The sequence below is a fragment of the Sturnira hondurensis genome, unplaced genomic scaffold (assembly GCF_014824575.4).
Source record: "Sturnira hondurensis isolate 20B ecotype Veracruz unplaced genomic scaffold, ASM1482457v3 Scaffold0007865, whole genome shotgun sequence".
NCBI lineage: Eukaryota > Metazoa > Chordata > Mammalia > Chiroptera > Phyllostomidae > Sturnira > Sturnira hondurensis.
Window position 1 is genome coordinate 7533662 of NW_028080496.1, and position 16750 is coordinate 7550411.

The following is a 16750-nucleotide window of genomic DNA, read 5'->3' on the forward strand; positions in this document are numbered from 1 at the left end:
CCACTAGCTTAATGGACTCCCAGGCCCCCAGAACCTGCGGGTACAAGGGGCGCCTGGTGGCAGTATGCGGGCTGCTTGGCGGGGAGAAAAAGGGCAAAGGGGGAATCATAAGAGTTAGTGTCAAATATAAAATGCTCAGGAAATAGAAATGAATGTAAAAAACACCCGCTCCACAACACAAAGAGCCTTAAAATTAATCAAGAGAGCCAGATGGTTTTGCCCATTTGTAGCAAATTGTGGGGATTACGAAGTAAATCTTAGTTGTTGTGTTAAAATGATCATTCACGGCAAAATAATAAAGTAGTAAAAAAATTTTTTTAGCGAACTGCCCTTTTACAGAACAAAGGTCACACAGTTGCAACTTTCTTTTTGATGAATCAGTGTGCATGGTCTGAGTGATGTTATTCCTTGAACATTAGAAGTAGGTATAGCCAAGCTATAGGGCACAGTGGGATGTTTCACCAAAGGCAACACTGTCTTAGTGAGGTTATTTAAAACCCATTCTAGGAAAAATTCTAAATTTTACTAACCAAGCCTTGGCAGTGCGGAAGATTTCTTTCTGTTTGGCCAACCCTTTGAAATGAGCCACCCGTGGATGCGATAATAAAGTGGCCTTTAGAGATCAGGGTGACCGTGTGACTTTGGCGCATCTGATACAGGAGAGCATCTAGCAGGAAGGCGAGGAATGAAAAGGTGGTGCCCATACGCTGGCAGTGAACAAATTCAAGTCCTGGTCTCTAGATCGGTGGTTGTCTAGGTCTAACCTTCCAGTGAGGTGTCTCAGAGCCTTCAAGTCCTTTGAGGCAAGGATGAATGAGTTGGAACCACAGCACCGACTTAGATGAGCCTTGGAGCTATTACATTCATCCAAGCCTGGCCCTCCACAAGGCAGCTGTGCCAGCCCGTCCCACACCAGGGGCCTTGGTCCTAGGACTCTCCCTACTTGCTCCAGGGCACTTTTGTTCTTGAGGTACTTTGTAGTATTTTCACAAAGCCCTTAATAGCCGCTGTGTGGCCATGTCTGTTTTGCTTCCTCGATATATTTCTGCAAAATCTTCTAGCAGGGCTGTCCGACCCACAGCCTATGGGCTGCACACCACCCAGGATGGCTATGAATTCGGCCCAACACAAAATCATCAGTTTACTTAAAACCCTTTTTTTTTTGCTTATCAGTTTTCATTAGTGTTTGTGTATTGAATGTGTGGCCCAAGACAACTCTTCTTCTTCCAGTGAGGCCCGGAGACATCAAAAGATTGGACACCCCTGTAACAGGAGTAAGTCTAAAATGAAAAGTGGACTTCTATTTATGCTTAAGACAGCCCTTCCATTGTTAGGGGATTCTGCCAAACTGCACAGTCCTCCTCCATATCTTTTCACTCTCACTTCTTAAAAGCTTTATAATTAGGGGGATTTTCAACATTAAGACCTCTGAAGCATTCGTCATTCACCTATATCAGAATTCTCCATGCACAGCAGCCTGCATGCTGAGGTGTGCTGGTCATAGACCTGCACACACAGGCCCTGGGCCACCACCCTCCACGGTGCGTGGCACTGCAGGGCTTCCCCACACGGCCCTTCTGGCTTCTGTTGCATGTTAGACATGACAGACCATGCTTCTGGGAAGTGTAACACACTCAGCAAGACAGGAACTGTTTACAAATTATAAACACACAGTCGTTTCCTTCCAAGCCAGAAGAAGACAGGGAACTCCTTTCTCTCCAAACTATCCATCTTGAAAGTGACACTTCTTAATTGCCAGCGCCCCTTCCCACCACATACCACCCCAGACAACTGCGGAGATGAAAGGGCGCCGGGCCCCCTGGCACCCCTTTCCCCGGAGGTGGATGGTCTCCTATATTCTGCTTGTCTCCAAGGCACAGACCAGGACCCCGTCTGGGGTCTGTCATCCTTTTATTGTCTGGAGCAGGGATTGTTGTAAAATGACATCACAGTAGCCTCTTGCTCCCTTCTCATTGTTCAGAGTTCATGGTAGCAACCTGTATTGGAAACCAAATTAGACTTCCCCGTTTCACCTTCCTTTCTTTACTGGGCTTTCAGTCACAACAGAGAACTTGCTGGTAACCAGTTCTCTGGCTTTTAGAGAACTAAATGTACAAAGTAAACTTTGAAGAGAGGAAAAGATTTTTTTCACTTCTTATACCTGATAGGCCACACAAGAATCGCTTGTTACAAGTAGAGTTTGCTAGGGACCCCAGAACACAGATAATGACGAAGTTCAGCCAACAGCAATCAGCTGACATTTCCTACGTGTGTTAGATTCCATATGTGGAATTCTTCCTTGTGGACCTTATTTGTACGGATGGATTACAATGAAAATTGCATTAATTTTCTACACGGTAAAGGTCAGTAATTGAAGCATGAACCAAGAAACTATTGTGTAAAATGCCGTATTCCGTACTTAGGGAAGGTCATGCAAAGCACTAATATATTGTTTTCATTGTGAAAGGCATAAATACTTGCTTTTGAGTTTCTTTTTCCAGCCCAGTAATTACTTACATAGTTCAGCATTTACTATTAACATCAGGAAGGAGAAATCATAAGAGCATGTAATAATAATTTTAAAAAGTCCTGTTTATTGCTCTCATGAAGACACTACACCATGATGCTTCCATTGTGTGTTGTTTAGTTTTTAGCTCAGCTGTCAGAATGGGACTTGAGTGATCTGTTTTGGGGGGATGATCAAAAAATTTACAATGCCTTACAGTGTTTAGGGGGAGAAAATTACCCTTTTATATTAATTATGGGTGAAAAACAGATAGATATGTTTTCCTTGAAGAAAATAAGGAACATCCAATACACTTTGTTGATCAATGGTGGAACGTTTTATAATGAAAGGATGCAAATAAATATTACACTGTATCTTCTTTTTATATTAAATAAAACGAGTTAGGATGTCATTGTTAAAATTTAAGTACTTTTTAAACCATCGATTTCAGCGTTTAAAATAGTTTTCATCCTCCAAACCGATTCGTTCACTCTTCACTACCCAGGCAGAGCCTTTTAGAGAAAGGAGCACGTGGCATAGGAATTCAGAAGGAATCCCTGCCACAGGTTAACCCGCACAGTCCTTTGGGTGAATGCAGTTGGTCCATCATGCCTCACGCCTTGTGTTTTCTTGTTTCCAGAGAGAGATGATCTGTAGTATCTCGGCCAGGGAAGACCCTCGTTCTTGAAGGAAGTCTCCTCACAATCCAATAGTGAGAGCGGTTTTACTTAGGATTTCTTTGTGACTTAGGAATATCCCAAACAGAGGAANTTCACTCTTCACTACCCAGGCAGAGCCTTTTAGAGAAAAGAGCACGTGGCATAGGAATTCAGAAGGAATCCCTGCCACAGGTTAACCTGCACAGTCCTTTGGGTGAATGCGGTAGGTCCATCATGCCTCACGCCTTGTGTTTTCTTGTTTCCAGAGAGAGATGATCTGTAGTATCTCGGCCAGGGAAGACCCTCGTTCTTGAAGGAAGTCTCCTCACAATCCAATAGTGAGAGCGGTTTTACTTAGGATTTCTTTGTGACTTAGGAATATCCCAAACAGAGGAAGTTAGTTTGATTAGTGATTTTTTTAAACTATTGACTGAATGCTGGTATGTTAAGATGGTAAGGTATGTTATTTTTTAGCAAGTAAAAAGTCAAAGAATGTCTTTGAAGATTAGCAACAATTGAATACATTCACACACATTTTAGATCCTATGCAAACTGTGTCCAGGGCATATTGTGGAGGACCTGCTTATGGATAATTTTCAGGGGAATAAAGTAAATGGCCTTTCTGATTTAACTGCTTTTAATTTGATTTAATATGAATTTTAGTGATGAAGTAATTTAATTGCTAACATTTCTACCATACCATCTTAGTGTCGAGACTTTAATATTAAAATGGATTCCAGCCAATTCTTAATGATTGGTTTATGCACGTTTGAATGAGACGCGATTGGCTTCCTTACTTCCTGTAGTCTTTTCTCTGACAGGCTGACTAGCTGAAATTTTCCTGTTAAACATGAAATCTCCATTCTTTTTTTAAATAAATTTTTAGAAAAGATTTTATTTATTCATTTTTAGAGAGAGGGGAAGAGAAGGAGAGAAATATCAATGTGTGGTGGCCTCAGCTGCCTCTCCCGCACCCCCTACTGGGGACCTGGTCTGCAACCCAGGCATGTGCCTTGACTGGGAATCGAACTGGTGACCTTTTCGTTTGCAGCCTGCGCTCAATCCACTGAGCTACGCCAGCCAGGACGAAATCACCACCGTTCTTAGAAATGCTTTGGCTTCATTACCTCTAGAAGGAGTCCAGAAATGTTATTAATCTGACCTTTTGAAGCATTTGTCATCCTATTTACTATCAGGCTCACTAATCCTAGTAGTAGTGGATTTGCTCCGAGATTTCTACTGTTACTTACTTCTGTTACTTCTAAATATTGTGAAATATGAATGCACCAGCCTGTAAATTAGATGGATTATCTATCCTTCTACTAGCTAATGTGCGCTAACAGGATACAGTCAGAGGCTCTGATTTTACAGAGTATAAGGCATCCAGGTATTTAACTTCCCGTTGCCTGAAATTTTGACATCGTGCTAATGTGGAATGCATTGGACATTGTGGCTCAGTTTCATTGTTTTTCTGAGGATAGTAGCTCTTCCTCTTGCTTTTCCTAATGAAACCCCTTGTTTCAGCGTGGTTTGCACTAAGTCCCAATTATCCAATGGGTTTAGAAGATAACTGATAGGTAATTTACAATATAATTAATAGGAAGGTAGGGGGCACCGCTTTGTCCTCACTCAAGGGATAAGTAATAACTTTAAGTAATAAATGACACAAAAGTAATAATTTAAAATGATCATTTGGAGTAAGACTTAAATAGAATTAGATTTCAAAATATTAATGTTTGTAGAGTGCTTACAATTTCCAGGCTGTTTTTATGTGTTTCATCTCATTCAGTACTAAAAATAAACCACTACCTGGGCTTTTATTTTCCCCATCTACAAATGAACAAACCCAAATTAAGAGAAATGAGCTGGATAGGATGGAGGTAGCAAGACTGAAATCCAGCTTCTCTGACATAAATCATGTTTATTTTTTGACCGTGCCACATTGTTATGGAGAAAGGATACCATTAATTTATTGGTTCAATTATTATACATATATGGAGTCTTTTCTCTGTATGAGAGCCTCTATAGGTGCAAAGATTACAAGTATAAGCAAGGTGCTCTGAGTAAGTAATCAGAGTATAGTGTGATTGCTATTTTTATCAAGGTTTGTGCATTGTGTTGGGCAGTGGAGATGAAGTGGGTGGCTGAATCAGAAATGTCCCAGGAGTCGATGTTGAGCCCAGTCTCAGGGTAATAAGAATTACGTGTTGTATTCTTTGGTTCCATAAATATTTTTCCTTCTACCCTCCTCACTCCCTCACCTCAGAGAAAACTAAAGGGCTCAGTCAGCAACTCCAGCTCACTGCCTGTTTACCGACAACGGTTACTGTTAGAGAAAACCACCATCAGCTCCGCCTGCCTGGTGGTCGCAGGCATGGCATCTGTCAGTGGGCTCGCAGAAACTTTTCATGAAATGTGGAAGCCCAAAACACGTGTTGGTAAATACCTGTCAGAGTGGAAGCGCTGTGTGTAATGAACAGAAAGGTAGAGCAGTTTAAAACCACTTAGAAATTACACTGATTGAAAATCCAAACAGTCTGTTTTATGTTCGTTTCCCAAGGCAAAAAGTACTCCTGGAGATGGAGTACTTTTTCTCTCTCTCCTGAAAGAGTCCTGGTTTTCTCTCCCTCGTGGTAATGGCCTTGGACTTCACTGTGTATGTGTATCTTTGTGTCCCCCTGTCCCCCTGCACGTACAGCCCATCTCATGGGAAGAAGCCCTAAAGATAGTTCCCAGTACAATAAGCCAGGATTCCCAGAGAATGATTTTTAAACTTATATGTCAGAAACACTGTTTCTTGTTCTTTGTTATGACAGATGTTGAGAGCATTTTTTTTCACGCTAAATGCCACTCAATCTATTTCTGATGTTTGTGATTTTTTCCCCAGTTTTCAAGTTTCAGGCTTTTTAATATTCAGTGGGATGAAACAGACCAACCATCCTCCCAATTGCAGTCTGAAGTTATATTCTGGCATCTTTGCTCTGGATGGCTGACATTACTGGGAAGGTCTGGAGGTGGAAATGTTGCATCAATGCCTTTTGGGAACCCTGTGCATCCTCTGACAAAAACTACTCAGTTTTTCAGCATGTATGGTCAATTTTCTGAACTGTGTTTCTGGTTTTGGTTAGGTGGTTAAAGAGAAAGGAGCATTTTTCTTAGAACAGGTAGAAAAGATTTAAAGTCTTGTACTGATTATATAATGAATTCTTAGTCGTAAATTCATTGTGATGGTGTTAACTCTCCCCCAGAGGCACAAAACCAGTTTATTGGACCACATCCTATATTCCTTGGAGACAGGGAGAATGCCACAGGGCCTCGAAGAAGGAAATATTGGCCTCTTGATTAAGTTTTTGTTTCTAAAGAAAGAACAATTCTGTTACAACATATGTACATTGTTTGTTCTTAATTTAACTGTTTACAAAACTTAGCTAGAGGACTCATTTGTTTTTCTTTTTGACATTTTAGAAACTAATGGACAATGAGAAAAATAGTGATCTTGCCTTTATGTAATATACCTATTTAGATTATAGAGTTGGACTTGTCATTATTCTTCCTAAAATGAGTGCCATTCTTTCTTTTAAAGGCTATACAAAACAGAGGAACATTATGAAATTTGAATTTTGGATCTGAAAAGTTCATGCTTTCATCTCTTCCATCATGGGGCGGCACAGGCTTGGCTGATAAAGTAGACCCTAAATCGTGGTCTCAAATTTCTACCAAGTAAAACCCATTTTTTCTCAACATCTATAAATGTTGTTAGCCGAAATTATATTGTTTGTTTAATCCCATCAGTGCTTATCACTGTTTTTATCACTCATTTCCCTTGAATAATTGGAAGCCTCTCATGTTAGGGAACAACCGAAGCCCATATGATAGCAGTTCTGTCTTTCTGAATGAATCACTGTTACTCCTCCTAGGAAATTCGGTAGCTGCAGCAGATGTAATGTTGTGTTTGCTAAACTATGTTACCACCCCATTCCCCGGTTCAATCTGAAACGTGTAAATAAAGCCAGCATGTTGCAGATAGAACTGTAAGATAATCTCACATAACACAGGACAACATGCGTAGACTTGTCCTGCATGATCCTTGCTTTGGAAACTTCAATCAGCCCCAGTGTCGTTTTGACTGGACCAAACATCGGTTATTCATCCTTTTGTCTCTTTGCATTCGTGACGGGAAGGAACTTATGTGTGTGAAGCCCCTAGAGTTATATCAAGTGCTTTACAGATGACATGATACTTAATTCTCCAAAGACTCCTTATGATCTCCCTTCTCTAAATAACCAAATTTTGACTCAGAGAGGGTAAGGAATCACAGTGACCCCAGAGCAAGGAGAACTCAGCTGGACCCAAGTATCTCTGACTCCATCACCTGGTATTTCGCTTATGGAGTTGGAGCCTCTCCCAGTGTGTATGTGTGTGTGTGTGTGTGTGTGTGTGTGTGTTTATTTCCCCCCATCACCGAATTCTTGAAAAAGGAAAAGGATATCATGAGAATCATTTATTATGTTGGTGTCCTAACCCATACTTTCTTTATAACCACAACATCAGCATTTGGGTGTTTTCTCAGAGGGAAAAAAATTGTTAACTGAAATAGGAAATTTTTATGTAATGGAGCCACATGGAAATTTGAGGCATTGTCCAAAAAATTATTTTGACCTCAACTCTGCTGCTGCTGCGAAGAGGAAGCCACTTTTGCCCTTTGGGTCAAATTCTCTGATGCTTTCAATCCCCCTTTATAAACAGGAACACTGATGTGGCCAACAGAGATGGGTTTTCACCATTGTGCCCATTCATAGAGGTTGGTGGATTGCTGCGCACCAACTGGGTCTCTTGGGTAGCCAGTCTAATCTGTAATGCAAACTGCTTAAAGAACTCGAGTTAACAAGAGAGTGAGGGAAATAAGGACTTTACAATTAGGGTGGAGAAGTAAAAACGTCTTGGCAGTTTGATGTTGCAAGAGGAAACAGTGACGCTGACTTTTCCTTCTGTGCTGAATGGTTGGATAAAGGACGACAGACCAGGTGGAAGGAAGTTACTCAAACCATCTGAGCACACTTCACTGAAGAGGCGGGTACCAGTGGTCCACTCTGACCTCCATCTCTCTTGGGCCTGTTTCAGCCAAGTAGCTTCATAAACGAGAGCAGAGGCAGGGAGGACTCTTTGTGCTTTTGACATTTCTCCCGTATTGGTGCTTTGACCCACAATTCCTACATAGGGTGGTGGGTTCTTTGTCTCTCCATCGAGGGAATTGAGAGTAACAAGATGAGAATGAATTTTTTGTCTTTTGGAGCATAGAAGGATATTAGAGAAATCGTCTTTTAAATTTAGACACTTTTGCTCAGTAACTGAGTACAATTTTAACCCAAGTAAGATTTTAGATAGGAAAAGAAAAGTTTTGTTAGAGTTACTGGAGGGTTTAGGTGTGATATATTAGATGTAGCAAGTATAATGGCCCGGCTTGGCAAGAATTGAGCAGGCACTTGGTAAATCCTGGAAGCAGTGGATTTCATAAGGCAGAATATCATATCAAATATTAGAAACAGTGTAAAAAGTTCCACTCTAGAGGAAATATACTTTTCTCCATTTGAGTAATTTCTAAATTACTTATAAAAGCATTCACTACTTAACATGGTAAGGCACGTTTAAGTTTTTCCATAAGTAAAGATAATTTTCTTAGAAACTGAATTCCACTTCACTTGAAGAATTGTAGACTGCGAGAGATAGCTTTATATTTGCTTCCATTTCCATGAAAGAAAAAATAATCGCTTGCTGGGCGTCCTCCCTGGAAATCTGCTGGGTAAGATGCGGTCCTTGGTAGTGTGGTACCTGGTGACTTTGCAGCCTGTCTCCTTACTCTGTTTCTGAGGTGGTTGCCAGAGGGTGACTGAAATGGTCATCAGGCCGGCAGTAGATTTAAAACGTGATGAAAAATACAGCGGCATTTGGCCAAGAAGCCACAGTATTAGGGAACCGCAGCATCTGAATAGCCAACACGCCCTGCTGTTACCTGCTGGAAACATTTCAGAAGTACTGTGAGGGAGGGGCCAGCGGAAGGTGAGCTGGCAGATGACCTTGTGAAGACAAAGATGAAATCAGGGGCAGCCAAGCAGAAGGAACTGCAAAGTCCTCTGGCAGAAGCATCCGCCCCCACAGAGAAAGGAAGCTCTTGGTTCTATGGGGCTTCCATGCCTCCCGATAGCATGGGATGCTCCCACACTAAGAGTGGTTGCCTCTGAATGAGGAGGCAGGGGCTTGGGGGGAGTCACTAGATATGTATGTCGTGAAAACTGTGACATCTCTTAGAGTTGCTCTGTTGATAATACCCATGCTCTTACACCACAGTAAACTAATTTCTGGAGTGGGACCACACAGTAACTGAGTTAAACCTTCCTTTTATGTTTCTTAGGAATGCGAGAAAAAGGGCTTAATCGAAAGAATCTATATGGTACAGGATATTGTTTCCACAGTTCAAAACATCTTGGAGGAAGCAGCTTCTTTTGGAGAAAGAATTAAAAAGTAAGTTCTACATTTGCATTGTGGTGTTTGAATTAGCGCTTCCATTCGTAAGGATGAGTGGGGGTGGGAGGGGCGAGATCAGAAAATACAAAGACCTAACCAAAAGCGATGGTGTGAGGCACAGCCTGTTCAATTTGGTTGGTTTGCTGCCTGGGTTTGCCAGTCTCACAGTTGGACAAGTCCCTCAGGGGCGACCATATGGCCTGCTCTACACCAGTCGTCCCAGCATAATTATTCATAGTGCTCCCTCTCACTCTCAAAAATATCCTGGCTCAGGTGATGAACTAGATTTAAAAAAATACATGGCCCTATTCACAAATAAAAGGGAAAGCAAATATGCTTTAAAGGAGCCTTTAAAAAGATATCTGACCCACAGACCAGTCATGCCTTGAGTGAAGTGTTTTCTCAATTCTTCAAGTAATGCTACCTCACTGGTAGTATCCTAGATGCAAAGATGTGAAGTTAATTTATCATGTACGCGAATGCCTCAGGACAGAGGTCAACAGATGTTCTCTGTAAAGGGCCAGAGAGTAAGTATTGATATTTCTGGCTTTGTGGGCTACATGGCCTCTGTCACAGCTACTCAACTCTGTTACAGTTTCTGGGTAAAAGCAGTCACAGTTCATATGTCAGTGAATGGGTTTAATATTTGTTCCAATAAAACTTTATTTGAAAATGCTTGTTCTTTCCTATCTTAGAGCACAGGGCTAACTTCTATGAAGAAGTCCCAATTGAGAAAAACTCTGCCCTGATTTGTGTTTGTTGGTTGTTTTGCTTGTTTGTTTGTTATACATTATTGAACTATGTACAACTTGATCTTCATTTGGTAGCAATGAGTAGACTGGTTTTTATTTTTTTTTGAATCATAAACTTATTATTTCCCCCTTTAAATGTCCCCTCAAAGAAGAATTGTGTCAGCCATTGTGTTTTTCCCAAATATTAATCAATACATCTTTTAAAATTCTTATTAGTCAATCTATTTTTTTTAAGTAAAGGAGATGATGTTTAGAAATTACATTTGGGTAAAGGAGAGAAACAATAGTGCTAAACGCCTAGTGCAAGTTTTGTCTTATTAAAATGCAGAGAAATTGGTAAATGATCATTAATATCAGGAAACATAAATATTTAATATAAAACTTTCTTTGGATACTGATCTTCTTTCAAATGGAAGTGCCCTTGACTACCCATTTATTATTGTCAGAGTAAACATGTTTCTTTTGTTTGAAAAATAGGTTAAAAATCATCTTTACAGAAATGTAGTGAGTTTACCTTTGTAAAGGGAATTTGATAAAGGGAATTGTTATTCCCTTTGTCAATGTCATAGGAGAAGAAAAATGAAATAGTAGAACTTTTGCTTCTATGTGTCAATCTGCTTTATTCCTCCATTTGATGTATGTAGACAAATGATTCCTGACTTTATCTTCAAAACTGTTTAACCAAAACATAACTGACAGTAGAAAACAGTCAGATGAGGAGGGGGGAATTATAATTCTTCATGCATTCACTCATCACCTATCAGTTATTGAGTTTCAAGCACTGACTTGGTCTAAGAAGGAGAGATGAATCTATAGGTAACAATCAGAGCAATACCAACTGATGTCATGTGCCTTCCAGTCTTGTAGTAACTTCTTTCAGGAGTTACTTGAAGGAACTAGATTAAGTGATTCCAATATCCCTATGCATTAAGGATTCTTAACATCCCCATTTTACAGAGTAAAACCATGTAGCCCAGGGTCACACAGCTAGACAGCTAGCAGCCATGGAGCTTGGATTTGAACCTGGCCTCCTTACTACTGCATTGTAATATCATTACACACCAGGGATCTATTTTCCATTGAGGGAGAAGAACAGTAATAAAACAACTCGAATTCGGGAGCATTGATGCTAGAGAGAGGTAAGACAGGATGTTGGGGGAGGTCTGACCAGCCCCAAAAGAGGGCAGTTCTGATGAAGTGACAATTTATCAGCTTTTCTGAGACTGGGAAGGGGTGTCTGGGTGCAGGATTGAGGAATGGCGCCTTCAGTAGGTGTGGACCATCTTGCTAAGGCCCAAGGCTCAAGACTGCTAGACACAAGGAGATGGAGTGATTTAGCGCATCTGTGCCATAGGCCATGGTTTTGGCAGGCCTGGAGGTGAAGCAGGCCATTCAGGGACTTGAGTGGATCGAAAAAGCCAATGGGAAAAAAACGGAGTGAGGGACAGGACATATTGGCTGCAAGGAGGATGCGAGGCTGTGGAGTGGGGGCAAGACCAAGGAAGGAAGCCCATGTCTTTGGTAAAACCGTCCTCATGCCTGAAAGCCTGTAACAGACAAATGTGGCTGTTGTGTACTTGATAATGATCAAGGAAATGTGTCCGATGGGAGGAGAGGGCAGAGTGTTAAAACAGGCCCCCCACTTGACAGGGCTTTTGAGGGCTGGCTGCGCCCAGCACAGCTGCGGTGGCCACGTCCGAGACGTATTTTCAGCCATGAACAGGGCACTGTTCTGCCCAGCTGCAACACAGGAAGGCTCAGCTCCTATTAATCCTCTGACCATTCATTATTACAGTGACCTTCATGTTTCTGCTGGGCATTCAAGTGGGATGGCATGTGTAACTCTGTTGGAATTCCATTGTGGTTCAGTGCTTAAGGACCAGGGAAGCTTTTACCCAACTACTGGCAACTAGTAAATAAAGAGACTTACGTAAAACCCTGAGAGCAAGGCTTCTCTGTTACAGATCAGTGGATCCCATTGGTGTTGCATTTATAGGGAAGGAACTATGTTTTTTTTTCCTACCTACTCTAATATTACACATATTCCAAAGGTACAGATATATCAGGCTAAAATATGAATCACCATGTTGCGTCTGTATTACCCCAGGCAGCAGGCAGGATATCAGAAATGATTTGTATGTCCTGTCTCTAGGGAGTGGTGGCTCAGACTGTTGCATTATTGAGCCAGTAGGGAAATCTCTACAGAGGAGATGATGATGTTAAGGTGGACCCAGGCCAGGGACATCACCCCTGTAAATGGTCCAGAGTGAGGCTTCAAAGGTACATCCTCAGGAACCGGAACTTTTAAGGTTGGGATGTGATGTTAAGAAATACAAGTAATGAAGATGAGAAGGCAGGTTAAGTGCATTTTGAATTAAGAAGACCTGGGAATGGTAAATCAATGTGTCTTGTGTTTAACCCAAGAGGGACATGTTGAAAGAGACCAAGAATAAAGGCAGAAAAACCAGAGAGAGGACTAGAGGCCACTTGTGAGGAGAGCAGTCACAAGTTAGTGTGAAAACCACGCTTGTACATTACAGAAGAATAATCTACATTCGATGGGATTATAAATCCAGTTGTCTGTTTCTGTGGGCAGGAGAGTGAAACAACTTCATTCATTCAAGCCTGGAAAACGAGGAAAACAGTGATTCTATTAACACAAAGATCCAAGAGGGAGGCAGCCAGTCTGGTGAGGAGTGAGACTGGACAGTGCATTTACCCCCACCTTTGCAGGTGTAGCCACATCCTTTTTATAGCATTGAAGTTTTGAAAATGGTATTTTGAAGACATGCTAGTGAATCCCAGTGGTTGAATGAATGAAAGGAATTCATTCATTTTTTTGTACTAATTGGAAGGTTTGGCTCATTTGTCTCATTACTACCCAAATCAGGGACTCCCCCCTTAGAATTTAGGGAGCTCCCCAGTCAGGAAAATTGAGGAAATGTATGAAAATGTTTAACAAATTCTTTGATTTCAGGATGGAAAGCTTTGACGGGCCAGGCTCTTCAGCCTTGGGTGTTCTGTGGAAGTGCTCACCAACTACAGGACACTCCATGATAAAGGGAGAGAGAGTCCTGGAAGCTTCTGAGTGTCAGGGGTATTACTATGCAGTGTACTGGCCGGCGGCCCCGTCAGCATGTGTGATAGCTTCACCAACTTTCTCTCTGCAATGGTTTACAGTCAAAGGCTCCCTGGCCCATGTCAGGGCACTATGTAACTTCCATTGTAAATGAGTCTGGAGTTTCCAGATATGTTATTAGAAAACCCAAAAGCACTAAAGCACTGTAGTAATATCCTCCCCTTCCTAAATATGTACTGGCAGCCATGTGCTGAGAGAAATACTGACTTTGAAGTGACCTAAATAACCCTTAGTTTTGAAGATCGCCCTGCATGGCACTAGGGTGACAGTATTGCAGTTTGTAATCACTTTTGAGAGCCAAGGTCTCTCTTTGGAACTGTCGGTTCCGGGAAGTTCAGTGGCAGTTGGTCTGGGGACCTTCTCCGGAAGAATGTTTTTGCAGTGCCCAGTCATTTTGGAAGACTTTCATCTCTAGGTTTCCAAAGCACCTTTTCCAATAGACTGTTTTCATTTGTATAACTAAGAAATGCACGTGACAGATGAATCCGTGTTGCCCTTTGTGCCTCGAAGGATGTGACACTTGTGTGGTTTTTCTACAGCACGTTTAACTGGACGGTCCCGTTCCTTTCGTTCCTGGCCTGTTTGATGCTGGCGGTTGCTACCATCATGTTATACTTCATTCCACTACGGTACATCGTTTTAATCTGGGGTGAGTTTGGCATGGCCCTTTTGCTAGCCATCAATTCCTGGTAAGAACCAATTACTCCTCTTTAAAGTGTGACTGTAAACTTTAAATGTGCTCCTGTTGGCAATTAAATAAGAGATTAAAGGAACCATGTAGGGAACCCCAACTTCCAGGACCTCCCCGCAAAGGCCAATTGTGTGAAGGATCTACATAGGTATTGAAAAGCCTGTCAAATAACTGCGATCGAATAAAAATGGGATTGTGCATGTGACTTTCCTTTGGCTTTCATGGTGATAAATCCTCTTGAATAATATGTCATTGTGGTCTGGGAACTTTCAGGATACACTGTTATCCAAACAACAAGCAAACACCTGTACTTGCTCTTGACATTATGTCAGAGTAGCCAGCTTTCTCCTGACACTTCATCTCTTCTGAAGGAAAAATTAATACAACCCAATACTTGAATCCAGAAGCAGTGGGTGCAAGAGAAGGACTCTCAGTGACTTACTTATTCAGGGCCAGAAAGGAGAGGAAGCTGTTACCGGGGGAAATGGTGTGTACAGTTTAGCTGCTCTAAAAAAGTAGAGGTAAAAATGGCGAACTTGAAATAAATTTCACGACTTGATTTACTACGCCAGCTAGCCGTCAGATGAAATACGAGTGGCTCCGTGAATATGTGCGGCTCGCTGGGTGGGCTCGGGTTGCTAGAAGGAGGGTGCATTGCAGGAAATTAATTGTTGGAGACACCATCCACCTTTCTCTGTCAGTTCCCGTTTTCCGTTGCTTGGCTCCCATGACTGCTGCTGAATTCTCAATCATTGTCACTGTTAGAGATCTTCCCTGTTCAGATGTTCAGAGAGGTTTCCAATATAAGAGATCACAATGAGGTACCTTCATCGTTAAGCAAAAGCTAAGAGTCCCCCGCGAAGGTAGGATAAACCTACAATGTTCCTAAAAGAGAACCCACAAAGGTAGAATCCCGATGTCAAAGGAGGCCTAACCAGTGAGAAAGGGGCAAAGCCATAGGGAAATAGCATAACCTGCAACATTTCAGAAGCAGAGTGATTTTAGGAGAGCACGGTCCATTCATTCTCCGTTTTGCGCAGGAGGAGAACCATGACTTATTTAACTCTGATAGCGCACTATCTCGTACCTGGAAGGCACTTGTTCAGGATCTGATACATGAGTAAGCAAAGCCCTCCCACCCCACCTCACCCACCCCCACCAATATACTGCAGTCAGGGCTGCATGCCAGTCACTCACATAGAGTGGTGGGCAAATAGGCCTACAGTGGTTTGTGTGGAAAAAGACATGCAGGTTATGATTATCACCATAGTTTTATTAACTTGATGTCACAGTGAGACTGGAAACTTATTTTTGCCCGCCTTGGTAAATACTGATATCTGAAACACAGTGTTGTAATTCAGGATTACATATAACACATATTCCCCATATGTGCAAAGCAGCCGTGCAATTTTTCCTCTCCCTGACTTTCTCCAGATGATCTTTTAGTGTTTCACTGGCAGGCTCATTCCACTCCACTGATCTATTCTATCTGTGTTCTGAGACCGTTAAATGATAGTGTCTTTCCCAAATGGTATCCCTTGGTATTTGGGTCCCACTGACTTTTTTTTTTTTCTTTTTTGGCTACAAAAATAAATAAATGAAAATTCACAGCAGGCATGCTTTCTCTCTGTATTGTTTAGGTTAAAAATCAAGAACTGTGGATGTGTGATCACAATCCTTGTAGTGTTAAGACCTCTCCTATTGCTGCCTTTTTTGGTTTCTTGGCTTATTGCCATCTACAGTAGTGAGGGAACCTGCCTCTGTCATGGTAGAGTTTCAGGCGATGCAATCCTCTTGCCTGTGCTGTCGGGGGTGATTCTCCCATCCACCGAGGAAGCTGTGGAGGGCTGGTCTTTATTATTCAAAATTTAATACTAGAACTCCAAGGCATGGGAAAGTCGAGTGATCTGTCTGAAGTCACACAGCTAATGCATGGGAAAGTCAAGACAGGGCCCCAGCATCATTCCTAGCTCCTTGCCCCTTAGAGACGACCAAGGAGAGTCCAGGATCCCCTGTTGCCACTTGGTCTCGCCCAATAGAAAATGTGGTGGCATGGCTGACATTTGAGCCTGGGATGCCTTCCAAAAATAAAGTGTGTTTTTGAAGCATGCAATCTGAGTGCCTTATATGTTTTATTCTAAGTTTTTAAACATAGACAGTCTCAGTGCATTGTGGACCACTTCTGCCCTCGTTGGTGCATTGGAGTGAGTGTGCAGGTTTATAATCTCAGTAACTAAGAATGTGGTGTTTTGATCGGCTGTGATATTATCGCTGCCTTGCTATTCATTGCAAAGACTCCAGATGTGCACACTATATATAATTAACAATAGAAGATATATCTTTTCTCAGTATGCCTTTGTCTCCTTTTATCATTCTGCCTTGTCTGTTTTCTTTTGCCAAAGAGCCCATGCTACAATTAATGTCTTTAGAATAAAACAGTGAGTGTAGTTTAGTTTAAAAGAACGCTGGGGGAAATTTTAG

General features: G+C 41.8%; 1 protein-coding gene across 4 annotated transcripts in view; it reads left to right on the forward strand.

Moving 5' to 3' along the window:
• The window catches only part of MCTP2 (multiple C2 and transmembrane domain containing 2), a 139556-nt gene that overhangs the window by 115172 nt on the left and 7634 nt on the right, over positions 1-16750 (forward strand). For all 4 annotated transcript variants that reach the window (XM_037053700.1, XM_037053701.1, XM_037053702.1 and 1 more), the window contains 2 exons: positions 9575-9684; positions 14118-14227. In XM_037053700.1, the coding sequence (XP_036909595.1) occupies positions 9575-9684; positions 14118-14227 (220 nt within the window). The remainder of the gene's footprint in view (positions 1-9574; positions 9685-14117; positions 14228-16750) is intronic.